Source organism: Egretta garzetta, unplaced genomic scaffold (assembly GCF_000687185.1).
Source record: "Egretta garzetta isolate BGI_Z169 unplaced genomic scaffold, ASM68718v1 scaffold30, whole genome shotgun sequence".
In the NCBI taxonomy this organism is placed as follows: Eukaryota; Metazoa; Chordata; class Aves; order Pelecaniformes; family Ardeidae; genus Egretta; species Egretta garzetta.
Genome location: NW_009258383.1, coordinates 811,115 through 830,550, shown reverse-complemented (window position 1 = coordinate 830,550; position 19,436 = coordinate 811,115). Strand labels below are relative to the sequence as shown.

At 34.4% G+C, this 19,436-nt stretch overlaps 1 protein-coding gene across 1 annotated transcript in view; it reads left to right on the top strand.

Moving 5' to 3' along the window:
* The first annotated feature begins 2,897 nt into the window (after positions 1-2,897).
* LOC104128773 (ATP-dependent translocase ABCB1-like) overlaps positions 2,898-19,436 on the top strand; it is a 35,503-nt gene continuing 18,964 nt past the window's right edge. Inside the window, 11 exon segments of the mRNA XM_035896975.1 lie at positions 2,898-2,995; positions 3,779-3,836; positions 5,144-5,291; positions 6,603-6,666; positions 10,758-10,949; positions 11,690-11,861; positions 12,858-12,982; positions 13,740-13,911; positions 15,219-15,332; positions 16,324-16,434; positions 19,107-19,262. Of these exon segments, the coding sequence (XP_035752868.1) occupies positions 2,898-2,995; positions 3,779-3,836; positions 5,144-5,291; positions 6,603-6,666; positions 10,758-10,949; positions 11,690-11,861; positions 12,858-12,982; positions 13,740-13,911; positions 15,219-15,332; positions 16,324-16,434; positions 19,107-19,262 (1,410 nt within the window).

Below are 19,436 nucleotides of genomic sequence, written 5' to 3'. Positions count from 1 at the left end.
CAAACTGGTTTGGGAATGAATTTTGAATGAGCCTTAAGTAGCTCAAAGGTCATAGATTGGTCATCTCTGTTTACATCCATCTTCTGTGGGAATTTTTGTGACTAGTGAGTAAAAGGAAAGGTTTTCTTTCTTCTTGGGCTTTTGAGTGAGCAGGACACTCCACTTTCAATATCTTCAGACCACCTTTACCTTGCATTAAGTCAATGTCCACTTGATACAATGTCTGTAAGAGATTTCGTGCTTCAGCCTACAGAGTTAAAAAGAAATCTCCCTTGATGACATCAAAAGATTGGTTAAAGCTGCGGGAAAGCTATTGATTTAACCAAATAACTGATCTGAGGGAAGACAGTACTTTTCAAACACTGGGTTTATTAATCCTGCTTATATATTTAGGGCAAAACTGGTTGCTAGGCTTTGGATGAGAAAGTATTTCTCCTCAGATTAGATTGACTGGCACCTGCATTTCTGGGTCTTTTCTTGGGTTGTGAATCAGTTGCTGTGTTCTCCTCCATGTTTTTTATATACTCAAGTACAGGAATGTGCAGTGATGACGCCTCAGATTCTTCTGTTGTTGGTTTATGACACAAATTTAATCTCTTTAGACTGAAATTACATAGTCTAACTGAAATTATGTTTTAACAGGAAATATCTGGATGATTTATAGCAAACCATGAGATATAAGAGATTAGAAGAAAGATTTAGCGGTCTTTTTCTGGCTTCAAATTCTGTGCAAGTGTGAAGCTTTGTCACTGAAAAGTCAAAGTACAGAAGCTATAGAGAAATAACAGAATTTTGTAGCTTACTAAGCAGATGTAAAATACTGTACTTTCCCAATTTTCCCACATTTTAATATCAGTTTAGTTTGTTCAGCTCCTAGTGTGATAAAACTAGCTGTAAAGCAGTCTTTCATTTTCTTTGCACTACTGTATGCAGGCAATAGAAACTCTGGTACAAATTGCTATTCTTATTTATTTCTATTTCACCTTCTCATCATGATCATACTGCAATAGCACTGAGACATTGCAAGGAGATAACAGCACGTTGTGATAGATCTTGTAGTTTTGTCCATTTTCCCTTTAAGATGAACCAGCTGTGAAAGACTGGTGTATACCATTTCATTTAAGTGAATTTACTTTTTTCTAGAGTCTCTCATTCAACTTTATTCAGTTTCCACTGAAATAACTGGTCCAGTCCATTAAGATCAAGTCCAGGAAAGCACCTAGGCACACAGGTTAAAACCCAGAAGTATTCCCATTAACTGCTGTGGATAGAAGTCTATACAAATATCTCAGGATTACTTTTCATAAACAGATAATACTTATATTTACTAATCCTTTATATTTTGCTTGACCGACAATGGTAAATTACCCTTTCGAAATTACCCTCACTCTGATAAGACTCTTTGTATTCCAAAATGTTGTAAAAATGCTCAGTTTTATCAAAATGTTGAGATTGCTGGCAAAAATGATCTCTTCTGATTAATTATCAGATTAAGTAAGTTTTGTTTGAGTAAAGTGATAGGGGACCTACAGAGAAATTCATATAAATCTACCTGTCTTCTAAGACAAGGATTTTTATTTAACTTCTCATAAATTTTACTTCTGTAAATGTGTTGAAATGTTTTAAATATTTGTTATTAGTCTCATTGAAGTAATGCCTACAGATACTGATAAAAGCAGTACATTCCACAATAAAATAAATGGGCCATTTCAAACAGTTTAGAATCTGAACATTCAAAAATCAGGATACTAATAGAGCAGATTTCTGCTGACCATGGCTATTTCCAAGCCATTTTTAAACCGAGTCTGAAACTCATCTTGCTGTTCTGCAGTTACTCAAATGAGAAACGATATGCCCTATAGTAAAAACCTGTTTTCTTTCAGGCTAGATGGGTCATGTTTTTCTGGATTAGACTTAAAAGAAGGGAAAAGCAGCAAAAGAGTAAAACACTCCTTTTGTGTTATTTGGTTTCATTCTCACTCTGTATTCAAGAATGGATTCATCCTTAAGTGTAACAGTTACTTGGAGCATTCAGCACCATCTCTAATAAGGTAAAGAGGAATTTCTGGGAGTTTTAAGGGGCATAATTAAGCCAACAGTAGATAAGGGGAACTTTTCCTGGTGGAATTCAGGCTTGTTTTCTCGGGAGACAATGAAGTAAGCATGTGTTTAAGGACTTTCTCTGCTAAATATTCCCTTTAGGAAAAGGGAGGCGGAGTCCAAAGTGCATACACTTTACTCTCCAATGTAGATGAGGCAATGGGAGTGGGGGAAAAAAAAAAAGAGAAAGCTGTTCATTATCTCTGTTTTACCTAAGAAGAGCAAAGTCCAAAGTTTTCTTACCCATACTAATTCCGCTGAGTTTTGAATAGTCTTTCAGAGGACTAGACACAAACCAAGAACAACCTTCACAGTATGTCAATCTTTTTTTTTAAAAAAAAAATCAGATACTTTATCTGATTAAAAAAATCAGAGATATTTTATAAAATTCACTGATAACTGAAATTGGGAACATTCTAAATAACTGCATATTCTTTTAAACAAACATCTACTTTCTCATTTATTTTGTATATCTGTGCTGAATTGCAGAAAATTTAATGCTTATATCATTCAAATGAAATTAAATGAAGGACCCACAGTTATCAAACAAATACAAATACAAAATGTAGATGTTTGTAAGTGAACTCTAAACATGTGGACTTGTTTCAGCATGTTCGTACTTGCCCATTACAAGGATTCACTTGCAATGTATGACACTAATAACTTTATTGATTTTAATAAGTATTTATATTTTTCTTTCAAACAAATCATCGTTGAGATTTCTGTTCTTGGCTTAAAGGTTGTATATTTCTTGGGAAAATATTATTTTACAGGGATCTATCTTAAATAAATTTAAAATGCATTCTGAAGCTGAAAGGAAGCAGAAGCCTACTGCAGATGGAAATAGTCACAAGATCACTGCATCCGGCCGGGGTCATGAATCAGAAGACAAACAGTAAGTATTCTTAAACATTGTAAACGTGTTCTATATTGAAGCTTACAAGATTACATTATCTTATTTTAGATTTTATTTTATATTTTTTAATTTTATTTTATTTTATTTTATTTTACTTTATTTTATCAGGAAAACCTAATAACAGAAAGCTTTGTATCAACTTGAGAGTAGCATTGACACATTCATTTGGGGCAGAAGGATCTTTTATCTTTTTCTGTTAAGGACTAAGTGTCCATAGTATTGACTACCGTTTATTGAAAAACATTTCTAAAATATGACAGAAATTATGTTGGAATGGACATCTTGGATAAAGTTATGTCATCAGCTAAAAATTATCTTAAAATTTTTAGTATTGCAGGGAATCAATATTTTACATACCTTGAACATTTTATTTATTCCCCATCACCCATGTGCAAAAATTTGATTTTATAAGTTAGCTTCATCTTTCCCATTTTGAAAGCTATCTATTGCTTCAGTTCATGACATCCCAGATCAGATAGTGGAACCTCCAGCCCTTGTTGGTGTTGTTTCACCCTTAAGAGGGGTGAACTGGGAAGAGCTTGACTTAAGTTACAGAAGCTGGGAGCTGATGCTAGTTATATACCTGGAAGTTTAAATACAAACATCTCAAGAATGCTCAGTAAATCTTATTCATTTTACACACAATTGTTTCCTGTAAAATTATGTCATAAGTATATTTAATTTAACTTCATTAATATAATGCATTAGTATTTCTGTGAAATGTTGCTTTTTAAATGCACTGAGAGTATCATGCCTTTTAAGCAAGGAGAAGAAGAAGAAGAAAGCAGAGAATGCTAAGGTAGTCAGCCCACTTACACTGGTAAGATCTATTCTCTTTATGTGTACATATATATACACCCCCACACATTTCAAAGTGTAAACAAAAAGTTGTTAAAATTATGTTAGAGTACTGCATATATCATCTTGTCTCTACCAAATACTTTGGTACTACAGAATAATGGATATAGTATAGCAACCAAGCCATTCTTTTGTGGATGTAGTGTTGTTAAGGAAGCTGTCTTATGACTGATATGGATTCTTAGGAGTCTTCCCTTAATAAGTTACCATGCTAAACACGCCCGTACAAGCTTTTTGTTTGCAAAAGTTAGAGTTTTCCATTTCTTTCAACATGATGAAAAGGGTGTCTGTACACCTAAGATTATGCATGGTCTTGTCCTCTAAATTTCCTGAATCAGGTACTACTCACACTAATTAGCCCCATTAAACATTATTCGGTCACCTGAGTCAGCAGTAAAGGGCAACTCCATGGCACTGATGAAACTTAAAATTACAAATTGTGTGCTAAAAAGTACTTTAAGGTCCAGATTTTTTTAATTTTTTGTGTATTTTTTAAAAAGGCAATCTGTTAATATTTAATCAAAGTAAATCCTAAGTCACCTTTTAGTAATACTGAAATGTTTTATATTTTGTACGTTTAGTGTGCTTAATGCACAGCACTGATATGGGAAATAACAGAAATAAATAGCCCGTGGTGCTGGCCAATGCCCAATTTCTCTGCTTTGCTATACTAGCTTGCACTTGTACAATTACATCATACCACTACAATTTGCAGCAATAAACTTAACATTTTACAGTACACAATAAGGCCAATGATTTTGTAACAGATGAGCTCAAACTTTATTAAGTTCAATGGCAAGAGGTATTTAGGATTTCAGTACCTTTTGATGATGTTTATGGTACATTAGGAACAATTTTTCTGACTGCATAACAATGAATTTACAGTAAAAGTAATTATTGTCTTAATTATCACAATACCACTAAAATGTCTTATAATTTGAACTTTAAATGGCAAATTTTAAAAGGGCAAATTTCTTATGCCTTGATTTCATATGGCCTTTCTTACTCAGGCACATATATTGATGCATTGAAATAGTATACTTCTCTGTTTTTGAAAATTTATAGTATAAAAGTGCTTGTATTAGAAGGGTTTATTCCTGTACATTTAAATTGTTTTGTAAACTTAATTTCTAATCAGGTGAAGTTGTAGTTTTGTAACACTAGGTGTACAGTTGATAGCTTTTTCTTGACTGTCTTGACTTTGTAGATAGAACCTTGTCTCAGCCTTATGATACCACAGTTAGAATTAATTTCTCTTCTCACTTGCAGTTTCGATACTCCAGTTGGTTGGATAAATTACTAATGATACTAGGCACTCTTCTGGCAATAGCCCATGGAAGCAGTCTCCCTATTGCAATGATAATTTTTGGTGATATGACTGATAGCTTTGTTGCTTCTGGAGACTCAAATTTTACAGGTAAGAGTATATCTGCTATGAAGAGAAAAATGGCTTATATTTGGAAAAGAGCCAGGGAAATCCAAGCATCTTGACAGAAGATATTGATGTCAGAAAGCCCAACTTGCTACTACACTATGACGTGAATTAGTAACTCGTGTGTTTGTTGTAGTAGACATACACTACGGCATTTTTTTTCATCCTAATTCTTAGTTTCTGCATTAGTAGATTCTGTTTACAATTTTTTCAAATTATCCACTATAGTGCACATTCTACCAATCATGTTTAACTGTGGCTGTGATAAATAGAAAGAGGCTGGTTTTCCATCTCCTCAGCATGAGTTCCTGTTGAATCCCTTGCATCAATTTGACAATTATGGTTCACAAGGTGACTCAGATCAGTAAGTAGATCCAACAGAAAATTTACTACCAAAAATAAAAGTACTAATTTTCTTTTGGATCGATTTGTTGAATAGCCTCATTTGCTGAATCAGAAATATGAAATCAAACACAAAGGAGGGCGGGCATGCACTGCTGGATACAAGAGGGAAGAGCGACACTGTCGTTTTGGTATCAACTCACAGTTAGACCAGATTATGTTGTCCTCTGAACTTCACACATCAGATGTTAAACTTGTGAACAGGTTTGTTGCCTGAAATATTATCTAATAAAATTTTATTAAACATTTAAATAGAAGTCCATGGTGATACAGAAAAAATAAAGGATGTGCCTGTCTTCCATCCTGCATCCATTTTTGCTCTGTTTGCTATAAGACAGAAACATGGGCATACTGCCTTTATCAGAACAAGTAATTTATGATTTACTCCTCAACTACAATAAATTGATCAGATTTTTATGGTGCAAATGCAAAATGCTGCAGCTGTAGTCTTAAAACATTTGTCACTAAATTCTCATGTGGAGCAGTAAGATTTTAGGGCCAGAACCAACATTGTAGCCAATGTTTTCATAATGGCTTAAGCTAGCTACAGTTACTGATTTGATGTCAATGTCTAGGCCTGTATTTTTAACAGGTTTTGGCATTATAAAAATGCCCTATGTCTTCAAAAAAGAAACACCCTAATCTGAGCATTTAATGAATGCTCAGGAAGACCTTTTAATCTCAAATTAGTGGAGTTATGACTAACCTTATATTATTGTAATAATTGTTTTTGAATAGGTAGAAACCTGAAATTGTCACTCTCCTCCTTTCATTAAAATCAACTTGATTCAGAATGAGCTGTGGCAACTCAACATTTGCTGAACAGTGTGCAGGAAGACAAATTTGTTAAAATTTACTCTATTAAAAGTATTTACTCTCTTCTTCCTTTCTAAGGAAACATATCTGCAATTAATTCCTCTTCAGAATTTCTTAGCAAGCTGGAAGAAGATATGACAAGGTAAATATAAATTTCAAAATTCAATATCATTATCAAAAAAAGGATATCAATAATAAGGATATAAAAATATCAATATAAATATATTTTTTCATATAGGAACATATTTCTAGTCAAGCCATTCTTCTCCCACAGAGGTTTTGCATGCTATAAACAACATAAAAGCAAAGGTTGACTGAATAATGTATGTAACTGAAGGTTTGCACGTGAGATTATTGGAGATTATTGCAGGCACTGGGAGGATTCTTGAACATTCACAGCTATTACCAAAAATTTCCCTGTAATCTCTTTTTCCCACCCATCCCACCCCCTTTTCAGGGGTGCTCTGTGTCCCAATGCCGTCTGCATTTCCTTCCTTCTTCCTTCTCTTCCTCTGAATTTATAAACAGTAACTGTTATGCTAAAAATTGTATTGTTTGTCATGCGTTGATTCCTTGAGCTATAGTGATTCACTGATAAAAAGCAGAATTAAATTGCCAGATAGTACCTACTTTGCTGCCAAAACATCAAGTTCAACTGAATTATCTGGACTACAGAAAATACAGAGTTAGATTATACGCAATCTTAAATCTAGCATTCTAGAGCTGGCAATAGCAGAAGACAATAGTCAGTAGGTGCTTCTGCTACAAAGCTTCACACAGAGAGGTTCAAATAAGCAGAAACATAAGATGCCAGTAGATGTGTTTTGTTAAGCGGCTTTATTAACTACCGTCCATAGACTTCGTTTATGAAGGATGCCTAAAGGTCACATGCAATTTCTTGTGCCACTTCAGCTTCTTTACTTCAGGTTGAAGTCTGTTCCTCATTAGGTATTGAAAACATCTGACATCTCATGAACGCTGATGCGGTCTACAAGGCAATTGTCTTCTCTGAAGAGAAGGAGGGGATAAGGCATTTGCTCTAGTAACTTGTGTTGGTTTATATTGGAGTGCATTATTGTTTCTGGCAACAGTGGACTGTAAACTTACAGATCATTCATATTTAGTAGTTAAGTTTCTGATTTAAAAAACTCTATTTACACCAAAAAAAAAGTTCTTTATCCTAAAATAAATGAGAAATAGCTAATTAGGAAAAGGCTGTTACTTAGAAATTAAGAACTTGTATGTAATGAGAATGAACTGGCAGGGAATTGGCAATTATGCTTTATAAGAGAGTATGGACACAGAGTTTCTTGCTCCTGCAGCATTTCTGTCAGTAAGTCTCTGACGTGAATGAAAAGTAATGCATACGCACCTTCAGTGGAATATACTTGTGCCCAGTGCTTTGAAAGCAAATTTGAAGGCAAAATTGCAGAATAAAATAATTTGCACATGGGTGAAGTTACCCTAACTGTTCTATGTTTAGTAAATACCTGATGACTAGTTGCACAACATTTTTAAAGTCTGTCTTATGTTTATTCCAAGGGAACTTTAACAATAGTTGTTCTTACTACATATGCAATTACAGGATTCCTTTTCTGAAACTCACCAGGATCTTAAGTCTCCAGCATATATTTTGACAAGTCCAATAGTTTTATAAAGTGTCATATAAGCAGCAGTTCCTGTTAAAATATAAAACTACATCATTTGAATTTAATTGAGTGTTCTGTTATCCCTGCAAATGTAAAAAATACCTAATATATTTCCTCCATGGCAGTTAGCTATTCTCTATATTTCTACCTGCTTAATTGTCTCTTTCTAGTAACTGGTCTTATGGTTGGATTTGCTTTAAAACTGTATCACTTGCTGTAATTAATTTCTCTTAATTTTAAAGATATTTAAGTTAGTGTTTTCATTTCTGCTTTGAAATGAAAGTAATGACACAGCTTTAAAATCAATGTATTTTCTTTTATTTACTACTCAAACATGTCTAACCTGTATTTTAAGAGCAGGATGTACTAGAATTACACAGGTGTTACTGACCCTTATAGCGTAAGAATAGTATGTAAATCTATGCGTCATTTATAACCCTTTTAGACCAACAACCAGTCAGAACTATTTTTGATTAATGGTTTGGTGTTCTTTTAATCTCTGAACTCATATCACATTATCTTGACTAAAGTCAATAGGAATCCTCCCATTGTCCTCAGAGGGCTATTGTTTAGGAGTCACTACTGCTTAAAGAACAAAGAGTACAGGAAAACAGACAAGCTGACACAAAGAAAGTGCAAATGTGAATATAGACCTACATCAACATCTAAATGTTGAGAACTGCCTGTTCTCATGACCCTAAGAGATGGTCTATTTGAGGGAGATCTTTCATTAACATCATGCATCCCACCTTGTCTTTTAGACATTAGCTCTGAAAGCGCAAGTATGAATAAAAAGCAGCACAACTTTCTCTTTAGAAACCAATTGCTGAATGAGGAATGTATTACTTATTAGCAGCACAGGAATTGGTTCTTTTTTCTAAATTTTCTGGATAGAGCCTTGAGTTAGTGAGTTTGCTGGTTTGAAGAAGCAGCTGTTTGTACCCACCCCTTGTTTCTCTAAGAACGCCTGTCAGCAGATAAAAAACTGTTTACAAGGACAAAGTTCTCACACAGGTGTGTTCAAGTACTGAACTACATGTGGACTTGGTTGTGTTTGTTACTCAAAAACCAGTTTGCCTAAACCTGAACTACTCCTCAGAAGAAAAAGAACCACTATTTTACAATGCAGTGAGCATTTACTCTCTGTTAAGTTTCAGCAGTGAATTTACAGTATCTAATTCATCAGCATGGAATCTGGCAAAGATATCAATCCCTTTTGATGCAATTTGTCATGAAACAAAGTCCAAGTATAAAACAATTCTCTGAAGTGATGTAACATCATAAAGTAATTGTATAAAGTAATTACTGCTGAATTTTGAAGCAGTGTTCTTGGCTTTAGTTTGGTAGTTTCTGTGTAGAGTTTTAATGGAGCTGAAGATGATCAGCATTCAGTTAGGCATTAACACATTTTTATTAAACGGTTTAGATAAAGTTCATTTCATAATGAGTATAGTTCCAGAGTCCTTGGCTAAACTCTATGGTATCTTAGCCACTAAAAAGACTGGATTAAAATTTGAAAAATTTAATCTATAAAGCTCTTCTCTCCTTTTTTGAGCAGAGCATTTGCACACAGTTTCCTGCAATTTGCTTCTGCCAAGTTTCATGCTACTCTTCTAAAGAATCAGTATGCATAACTTACTGCATGTGAGTGAAAGTCCTAAGAGTTTTAAAGCTTTCTGCTGATTATTTACTTTTATAGAGATGCAGTAGTTTTACAATTACATGTAATACACACCACAAATATTTAGCCATTGGCTTTGGTCATGTTTTACAAACAGGGAATCAGATCAGTTAGATTTTTCTGGTTTAAATTCACCTGTAACTGATTCTGATGTCAGTTCTGAATCAAATCAAATCTGATTTGATTCTGTTTGAACAGTTTAAAACTGTGGCCCAAATTCAGTTCCACTTTGAGAAATATAGTGGTTCACACACTCCTTGCGTTTGATTTGACACCCTGCTCATAGCACAGAGCTAAATAAATGTGTGGATTCTTTTGCTCTCTACTTTATTTTATTTTTTATATATATATCAGTTATGAATAAAATAAAGAGCAAAAGATTTTTTGATCTAAAGGCATTTGCTTGCAATCGATGTATATATAGTAATGCTGGGTTCAGTTTGGGGAATATTTATAACATCCATGCATATCTATATTTATGTAGACAGGCATCTTGTATGATGTAAATGTGTGTGAATATAGGTATATATGATTAGGTCTGTCTATATGTGTTAAAACAGATGTTATGGAGTTTTTGGAAATGACACATTTAAGTGAAAAAGGTATTGTATCTAAAATATAGTTCTAAAATAATCTTATGAGAAAATATATACTATACTGACAAAAAGAAAAAGTAATTCCTGTCTAACAGTAGCTTTGTTTTGTTTATTGCATATCTGAAAACTGATATTAAATACTACTCATAGAAAACTTGGCAAGTTTTTCAGAGAAGCGTAAAATCTAGTACAAACTTATAAACTCTAATTCAGGTCTGAAACAGAGAACTAAGCATCAAGCTAAATATGGAGTAGTGAGGTAATTAAAACTAATATCAGAGAATCTTGCTCTATTTTTGTCTTTCAGATATGCATACTACTATTCTGCAATAGCAGCTGCTGTTCTTCTTGCTGCTTATATCCAAACTTCATTTTGGACCCTAGCAGCAGGCCGCCAAATAAAAAAAATTAGAGAAAATTTTTTTCATGCAATTATGAGGCAGGAAATTGGATGGTTTGATGTAAATGATGTGGGAGAACTTAACACTCGTCTTCTAGAGTAAGTATGCTATACCTTTCCCAACGTTATTTTATCTTACTAAGCATATATGAGTTACAATTTATTTTCATTTTTATTTTTAAATTTAATTATTTCACTGCATAGTGAAATTTCACTGTAAAATTCAATTGAATTATTTCATTGTCAAATGAATTTTTCAAGTTTTCTCATGGAGAGTCTCAGAGACTGAACTTCTAATACTTGTGATACTGGACTGTCACAAGGATATCAGAAAAGCATTTTGATAAGTTCATTTGAAGTCTGAGGATCACTAAAGCCCAGCCTGAGATTACCCCCATGAAGAGAAAGCATAGGTCATTTCTGTGCTCACTGAGGACTGAATGAGGTGCCAGCTGACCCCAGCAGTGTGAACACCTTTAACTGCATGACAAGCTATTCCTTTCTCTTTGCCTACATATAAGACTTTATCTTTTCTTTCCAGTCATCCCACAGTTTCCAAACAGAACAAAAATTTGGAATTAAGAAAGTGAGAGTAACTTTGCACTGTAGGCAGAATTTCAACCTTTTCAGACAAAACCAGGTTTATAACATTACATTTTCTCAAGAAATATGGAATTTTCCTTGACCACACACTATATTACTTCATCTTGAAGCAAACTGCTGTTTGGAAGTAATTGAATAATGAAACTCTTCTACACAGATGCCCATGTAACAAAACTGAAAAACATTCTTCTGATTTCTACATTTTCCTTCCTGTCTGGATGTAATTTGTTTTTCAGTGATGTCTCCAAGATTAATGAAGGAATAGGTGACAAAATCGCATTGCTTATTCAGTCACTAACAACATTTGTAACAGGATTTATTGTTGGTCTCATAAGAGGATGGAAATTAACCCTTGTAATACTAGCAGTCAGTCCTGTCCTGGGACTTTCAGCAGCCCTCTGGGCAAAGGTAGGCTAACATACATTCAGTGTCAGGTTTTATATTAATGAGAGATAATGAAATAAATCTACATATCTGTAATTCTTACTGTTAGAATGTATTGCTTAGAACAATTATAGCTTTAGACTACATGTATGTACCTAAGCTCTTAGAGTAATTGTATATAAGTACCCTCATGTAGTTTGAATGTTATAATTCCTGTAGGTTGGATAGACTTGTTTGATTTGAAACTGTTTCTGCCGACATAGGATAGTTTTATGCAGAAAAGGAAGTAAGATATATAAGTAGAATCCGCATCTGCAACTGTTAAACTTCATCCACATAAGTACTTGTTCTGTTGAAAGGAATAATTGCACCATCTGAAAAATAGGTGAATGAATTGGACCAAGCCTTGGTCTCAAGAGACAGAGTTTCTTTTCAGAGTTAACAGCTTTGGTAAGAAATTTTAGACAGAGTTAGGTGAGAGAGGTACTAAATTGCCATGGGATTGGAGTCACTTACATTTGTAGTTTGGAAGCCTTCAGATTTTTATAGTATTTTATTTCCCTCACATTTAAAAGATCATGTAAACCTTCTCTGTCTTGAGTGAGTATACTGCAGAAAAGGTAGGAGTAGAGAAGCATGTGCTACATATGTCTACATGGACTGTGGTCGATTGATGTAAGCTATAGAGCCCTCTGGCTAAGGTAGCCAGAGATGAGAATGACCTGAGGAGATCTGCCTGGGGAGAACCACACCAGCTCAGTAAGAGTAGTCATCTGATCTCCTGCACTAGGTGAAAAGCAGAGAGGAAAATCCAGCCCTTAGTTATTGAGAATGGGTAATGTTGAATTACTTGATTGAATTCCTAATGTACTTAAGGATTTTGATAATGAACATTCTGCACTCATACATAATATAATCAAAAGGCTTCATATTGGAAGAAAGTAACTGTGATAAAAGCCATTACGAAATGCTTAAGCTCATTCTGCTTTTCTTAAGTCAAAATATTTGATCCTGTGCTAGGTTCTCTCTGCTTTCACTGACAAAGAACAAGCTGCATATGCAAGAGCAGGTGCTGTTGCAGAGGAAGTTCTGGCAGCAGTGCGTACTGTAATAGCTTTTGGAGGACAGGAAAAAGAAATTAAAAGGTAAGAGCAATGTTTGCTTTCATTAGCTGATTTTAAAGTACTCACTTCAGATGGTTTGAAACTTTCTTGCATCTTTGCTGTTGAAAATCTGTCAAAACAAGTAAGTTTTGTGCTTCCTGTGTTTTTAGGTAATGGGAAATTGTGTGTTACAGAGTATTATAAGTTTCACTACATGTTGAAAGGCAGTTATTTTTCTAGAAAATGGCAAAGTAAGTTGATATATTGTCTCTGCTCCAGAAAGTGTACAAACTACTTTAAACATCACGCAGTGAAAGCTTTAGACAAAAAAAGGCCATGCCGTGAGAAGAGATGATGGTGTCGGTAATCTGATTACTCAGTAGCTGTTGTGAAGGTACTAATAAACACTATCTCTACTTCCACTATACTGTGAAACATCATTCTTGTGACATATTTCAACCTTTTATCTTAAGCTAACAATTATAATCTCAAAACCTGTCATGAATAGTTCACAATCAAAGTTCGCTGACCTGCAGTTTATTTAAGGAGCTTGAATGCCAGTCCCTGAACTGCAATGCTCTTTTTTTCCTATATACCAGGTTGACTGACGTTCACCTTTTTAGGAATTACTTTAAAGTCGTTGTACTTGACTACTAGGCTTACCTTTGTACAGTCTTAGGGTTATATATTTTACATATCTTGTATTTTGTGAGTGTTCTTTTTCTAACTCGACCACAGAGTTTTTGGTGCTGTGTGCCATGGTACAAGTTTCAGTCTGTTTTGAACTTCTTTCTTCCAGATACCATAAAAATTTAGAAGATGCTAAACGGATTGGAATAAAAAAGGCTATTACAGCTAATATTTCTATGGGTGCTGCTTTCTTGCTGATATATGCATCGTATGCACTGGCCTTCTGGTATGGAACTACCTTGGTCTTAGCTGATGATTACACTATTGGCAATGTCCTTACAGTAAGTATTAGTGAGTAAATTCCCAATAATAGTGATAAATACTAAAAAAATACATTAAAGTATATATTAGGAACTTATTTGAGTTTAATAAGAATTATGTGCCAAAATCAAAATAGCCTCCCTTCTTCTTAACAAAAAGTTTCTCACCACAGAAGTCTACGTTTTTTCTATAGTGTCTGAAAATCTACATTAAGCCAAATAAAACACATATTATTTTCAACAGTTTCTACATCTTTTTTGAATTCCATAAGATCAGACTGATACAGAAACAGTTCAGTCAAAAACTGAAGTACAGTACCCTTCCTAGTTGCTATTTGTTTTCAGATTTGTGGGGCTGAATATACTTTCAGGATGCAGAGGCAAGTACTTTTTTTTACCTGTTGTGTGGTCTGAGTAGATAATTTTATTGATACATTTCTTATATTTTGCACCATAATAGCTTGGAATCACTTCTCCATATTTTTAGAAACTGAGGGGGAGAAAAATATACTTGTGACTAGGAAATATATCACCATCTAACCAAAGGAAGAAAATTATAACTCATAAGTCATAACTTAAATTCTTCTCTTGAAGTGGCAACCATTCCAATTTTGTGTGAGATATCACATTTGTGAATGAACATTGTTGGAGAAAAGATGGTGGATATGATGAACCTTTGCTCTGACGTGCTATGGTTGTTATTATGATCTCTGTTTGAGCAGTGTGTTTTTATTACTTTTGTTTTGATATTGGCTGAAAGCAATAAACTATGCTTCTCTGAGAAAATATCTTTTTTTTTCTGTTTTTTTTTCTTGTTTGCTTGCACTCACTCTCATTCCAGAAGAGGGACCCTTTATTACTCTGTGATGGAGAAGTTGGATTTGTATACTTCTATTCCACTGTCACTTTGAAATCAGAATGATACTGCTTTACATATCTGTGTTCTGTTGGAAGATATGCAATATACTCCCTGGTCTTTGGAACATGTTTTACCAAAGAATGAATTAGTGCAATAAATCCTGAGACATCAAGTGTAATTGTACACTTTTTGGCATAGATTTTGCAGGTCTCAGTCACTTTTTCACTTCTTATCAATATGTTTGCAACATTCACATTGTGCAGGAACTCAGTTCTCAGCTGAATCTTAAAAACCCCTTAGTGTTATTCTCTGTTTAAGAGAGACCCTTTCATTTTTTCTTTAAATCTAGATTCCTTAAACTTCTGTTAACGTGGAGCCTCCTGACCCAAAGATATCTAATGTAAATAAATAAATGTAATTCTCTGCTTAAATAAGAACTGATATATGTCACCATAAACATTTCTTTCAGGTCTTTTTCTCTGTATTGATTGGAGCTTTCAGTATTGGACAGACTGCTCCAAGCATAGAGGCATTTGCTGCAGCAAGAGGAGCTGCCTATGCAATCTTTAATATCATAGACAATGTGAGTACCTTTGCCCTCACTCTCATTTCAAAACAGAGAGACACTTCTTTTTAAAGTACAGGCACTATTTATGGATATGATATTAGTAAGAGTAAACAACAGTGTGTAAAATAAGCAGAAATATAAACATGAAAGCAGATAGAATGTGTAATTATTAGTCAGTCCCTCTTTGTCTTCTAGAGTTATCAGTTCTTGCTTCAAAGGTGAAAGTACTGGATCTCTGAATCACTTGGTGTTGGAGGTATCCTCTAATGTTTTTATCATGAAGGGCACGTCTATGGTGCTATATAGACATGTGATTACAGCCGATGTAGGTCTAGGAGCATAGGTTTCAAGGTATCGGTGGCACCACCGGTGGCATGAGTGCTGGCGAATAAATAAAACACAACCTGGTAATCCGGTTATGTACTTCAATTGCCAGGTGAGTCTGAGACCAAGGAAACTGTGATTTTACTAGCTGATGAAGGTCTATGAAATGCAATTGCATGTTTTAGATTGTTGTTAAGACATGCTTCAAGTTCTAGACCCATCTTGGAAACAAAATGGAAAACAAAACCAGTCATAACTAAGAGCTCTGTTTCTGCTCAATGGTCAGTGGATTGGCTCTTTCTCACACAAATTGTTTTGGCAGAAAGAGCAAAGCTGTAAATGAACAGCGTATAAACAGCTCATTAGAGATGATCTGTTCAGGTTAATCATCAGGTAGTGAAACAAATATCAAATTATGGCTAGCTGTGGGTACAGTCTTAAAGACAGTGTACTAAATTCACAGAAAAGCTTAAACGGAGAAATTATAAAAGTATTTGTACATGAGCAGATCGTCAATGTAGTAATGAGGCAGCAAAACATCATGCAATTTACTTGTTTCAGAAATTCACCTAAATTACTTTAAAATTACATTAATACCTATGCAGAATAATGGTGCGCTCCAGGACTTCTTTATGAAAAAGATAATTAAGAAATAATTTATTATTATTTTTATTTTGCACAGGAACCTCAAATTGACAGTTATTCAGAGACAGGTTACAAACCAGATTACATTAAAGGGAACTTGGAATTCCAAAATGTTTACTTCAATTATCCATCCAGACCAGATATTGAGGTACTGTAAAAGAAACTTTATACATATTACAGTTAAACATGTGGATCATTTATTAGGGAAGAAAAGTCACATGAATAAAATCTTGTTGAAAATATAAAAATTCCAAGGTGATTCTCTGATTTATGTAAAACTACCTTGCCATCACAATGATTTTAGCTAGAACTATTTACACCTTAGCTAAACATGTTTTCTGAATAATTTTCCGTCTAAAGCTATAGTCAGTGTGGCTATGCAATAAAATGTAAAGACTTATTGCTATCAGAATCTAAATTTATACATCTAACCCAAGTGTTTGTGTATAGTAATAATAATGAGATAGTGGGTTTCAAAAGTACCTGCAATGCAGCTGTGTTAAGACTGTATCTCAGCCAGTTAAAGAAGGCAGATCCATCAAGGACTTGTGATATACTGAATAAAGATCAGAATCTCTATTTGTCTGTCTTGACAGAGAAGGAGTTTGCTTTTTAAAGCTCTGTTGTAAATCCAGAGCCTTATTGCAGTGGAGGTGGACGACATTTCAATGATTTCTGAAAATACTTTCATGAAGAGTGTCTTTACACTATGTAACTATTTTCTTCCCTACCTTGAAGGAAAAGCACTGACCTTGATAAAGGGATCTTTCTTAATTTTGATAGGCTGAAAGGAAAGACACAGAGCTTTCATTTTAAGCCATTTTTGCTCATAAATATGTTAAATATTTCGTCTTTTTCATCTATCAAGAAAGTGAATGAAGTGAATGTGCTTGCTTTTTCTTTATATATAAATATAAATAAAAAGACAACTATTGATCTCAGTGGATTATTTTATAAGTTTATTCATGTATGATATGAATAGAGATTTCTCCCCTATGGTTTCAGAGATAATTATATATAGGAAGTTACAGCTACACCAAACATTTAGTAACTATTTCATAAATTACAGTAAAGAGAAAAATGAGGACATCAAATAACTCAGGGTAGTTCATTTCTGGCTAAGATTAATCTACCTGACTTTCAAGTTAACTCTTCTTTTCAACAGGATTAAGGGCAGTAAAGTAACTGACAGGCATGATGAAGACTGCAAATTACTTCCTATCCCACTAGGCTGATTTATTTGCTGTCCTTACTCTCTCTTAGCTGTTTGCTTTAAATTGTTAGAAAAAGCCTAAACTAATTTAATTACAAGGTTCTGATTAATAGTCCACTGAAATCAGTGGTAATCCACAGGTTTTAGATCAACTTGGATTTGCTACTTTATTTACATTAGATGTGTTTGAGTTGTTCTATACAAGGTCCATAGACTAAATTATCTATAGCACTATGACCAGAAGATTAAATAAGGCAGCTTCATAATTTTTCAGTTGTTATTATTTATATCGGACTTCTTGTTTTGATCTAAAAATAATATAGCAAAAGAAGACATACTAAAATTTAAGATTTGTCTATGCCTCTTGTTCCTAAACAGAGAGATATATTTCACTAGTAAAGCACACAAATATTGGTGCTAAGGGTGAAAAGGCGGCAGTAGTGCTAAGGGTAGAAATTTAGGAAGAAAGAGACGGTGACAAGGACACAGGGCTGCAAGGTTTTGGGAAGTACATTGGGAGAGTAGTGGAACGTATTGGTGCATGGCTGTACATTTAGAATGGAAAAATGCACTTGGCTGCAATACAGATGCTGATATTCAGGTATGCATAGTTCATTGTAGCCTAGTCCTCCTAGAAGACCAATTAGCAAAAAATATGCTTTTCTTCATTTCAATATATATTTCCAACCACAGAAGTTGTACAAAGTAGTGAAAGCTATACAGACTCCTGTACACCTTTTGCTGTGTAAAGTAGAAACAAAACCACTTTAGTCCTTTTTTCCTATTGTATCTTCTTACTACTCAGGTGAGCAAGTTAAGAAGAAAGGTGGGGAAAATGAAATACATGTGGGATGGACATGCTAACTGTGTGTCTGTTCTCCAGCCCCACTACGCAGCCTGATACAGGTTATATTCTTGAAAATAAAATTAAGAGCAATTACATGGCACGAAAGAGCTACATTTACCCTTTGTAAGAGTCCCAAGGAAGGTAAAATTTTGTATCTTCCATGGTTGTGAAATGCTATATTTTATGCTGACTAATACAAAAAGCTTATATATTGTGGAATGAAATGTCACCATTGTAAACAAACCCCACCAGCAAGTCTAATCAAAAAGGGAAAACTTTAAGGATACTTCAAGGTTGCTAAAATTACTTTCTCTCCAAAACAATGTAGAGTATATTCTATCACTTTTAACTGTGACTTTTTCTGTACAGTAGTTTTCCTGTAATTTCCGTGGTGCATTAAATTAAAAGGCAAAGCAACATAATACAAAAATATCACATCATTGTTTCTATACTATACTTTAGTTGTGGGTTGTAATCATATTATTATTATTTTGTCATATGAACTGTTTGATGATATGGGTAACTGTGAAGTGTGTATAATACGTTGATATTAGACCAATAGTGCTGTAAATATGAAGATAATTAAGTAAAAGTGATTAGTTATCCAAAATTTAAACTCATGTGTTTATAAATTTTATTTTTTACCAGATTCTGCTGTAAATATGCAGGATTTTTTACTGTAGTCTTTAGAGTTTCTTCAAATTTACACTGATGTTTTTGCATACTGCTATGGTTTTGGTTGCCTTTCTCACATGCACAGGTACTGAAGGGCTTGAATCTCAAGGTTAGTTGTGGCCAGACAGTGGCCCTGGTTGGTGGAAGTGGCTGTGGGAAAAGTACAACTGTTCAGCTCATCCAGAGATTCTACGATCCCAAGGAAGGCACGGTAAGATACCTCAAGGGAGGTGACTGCTCTGTGTGTCACCGTTGTTGGAAGTCTAGTTCTGGCCTCGCTGCCCTGGTTCCAACGACACAGTGAAGTCTCCCCTAAAAAGGCACGTGCCAGCCTGGGGAGAGCGGTTTCTTGACCAACAGACTTAGTAAACAATTTTTGTTTGCTTCCTTTTGGTTATGATACCATCTGTGGGCA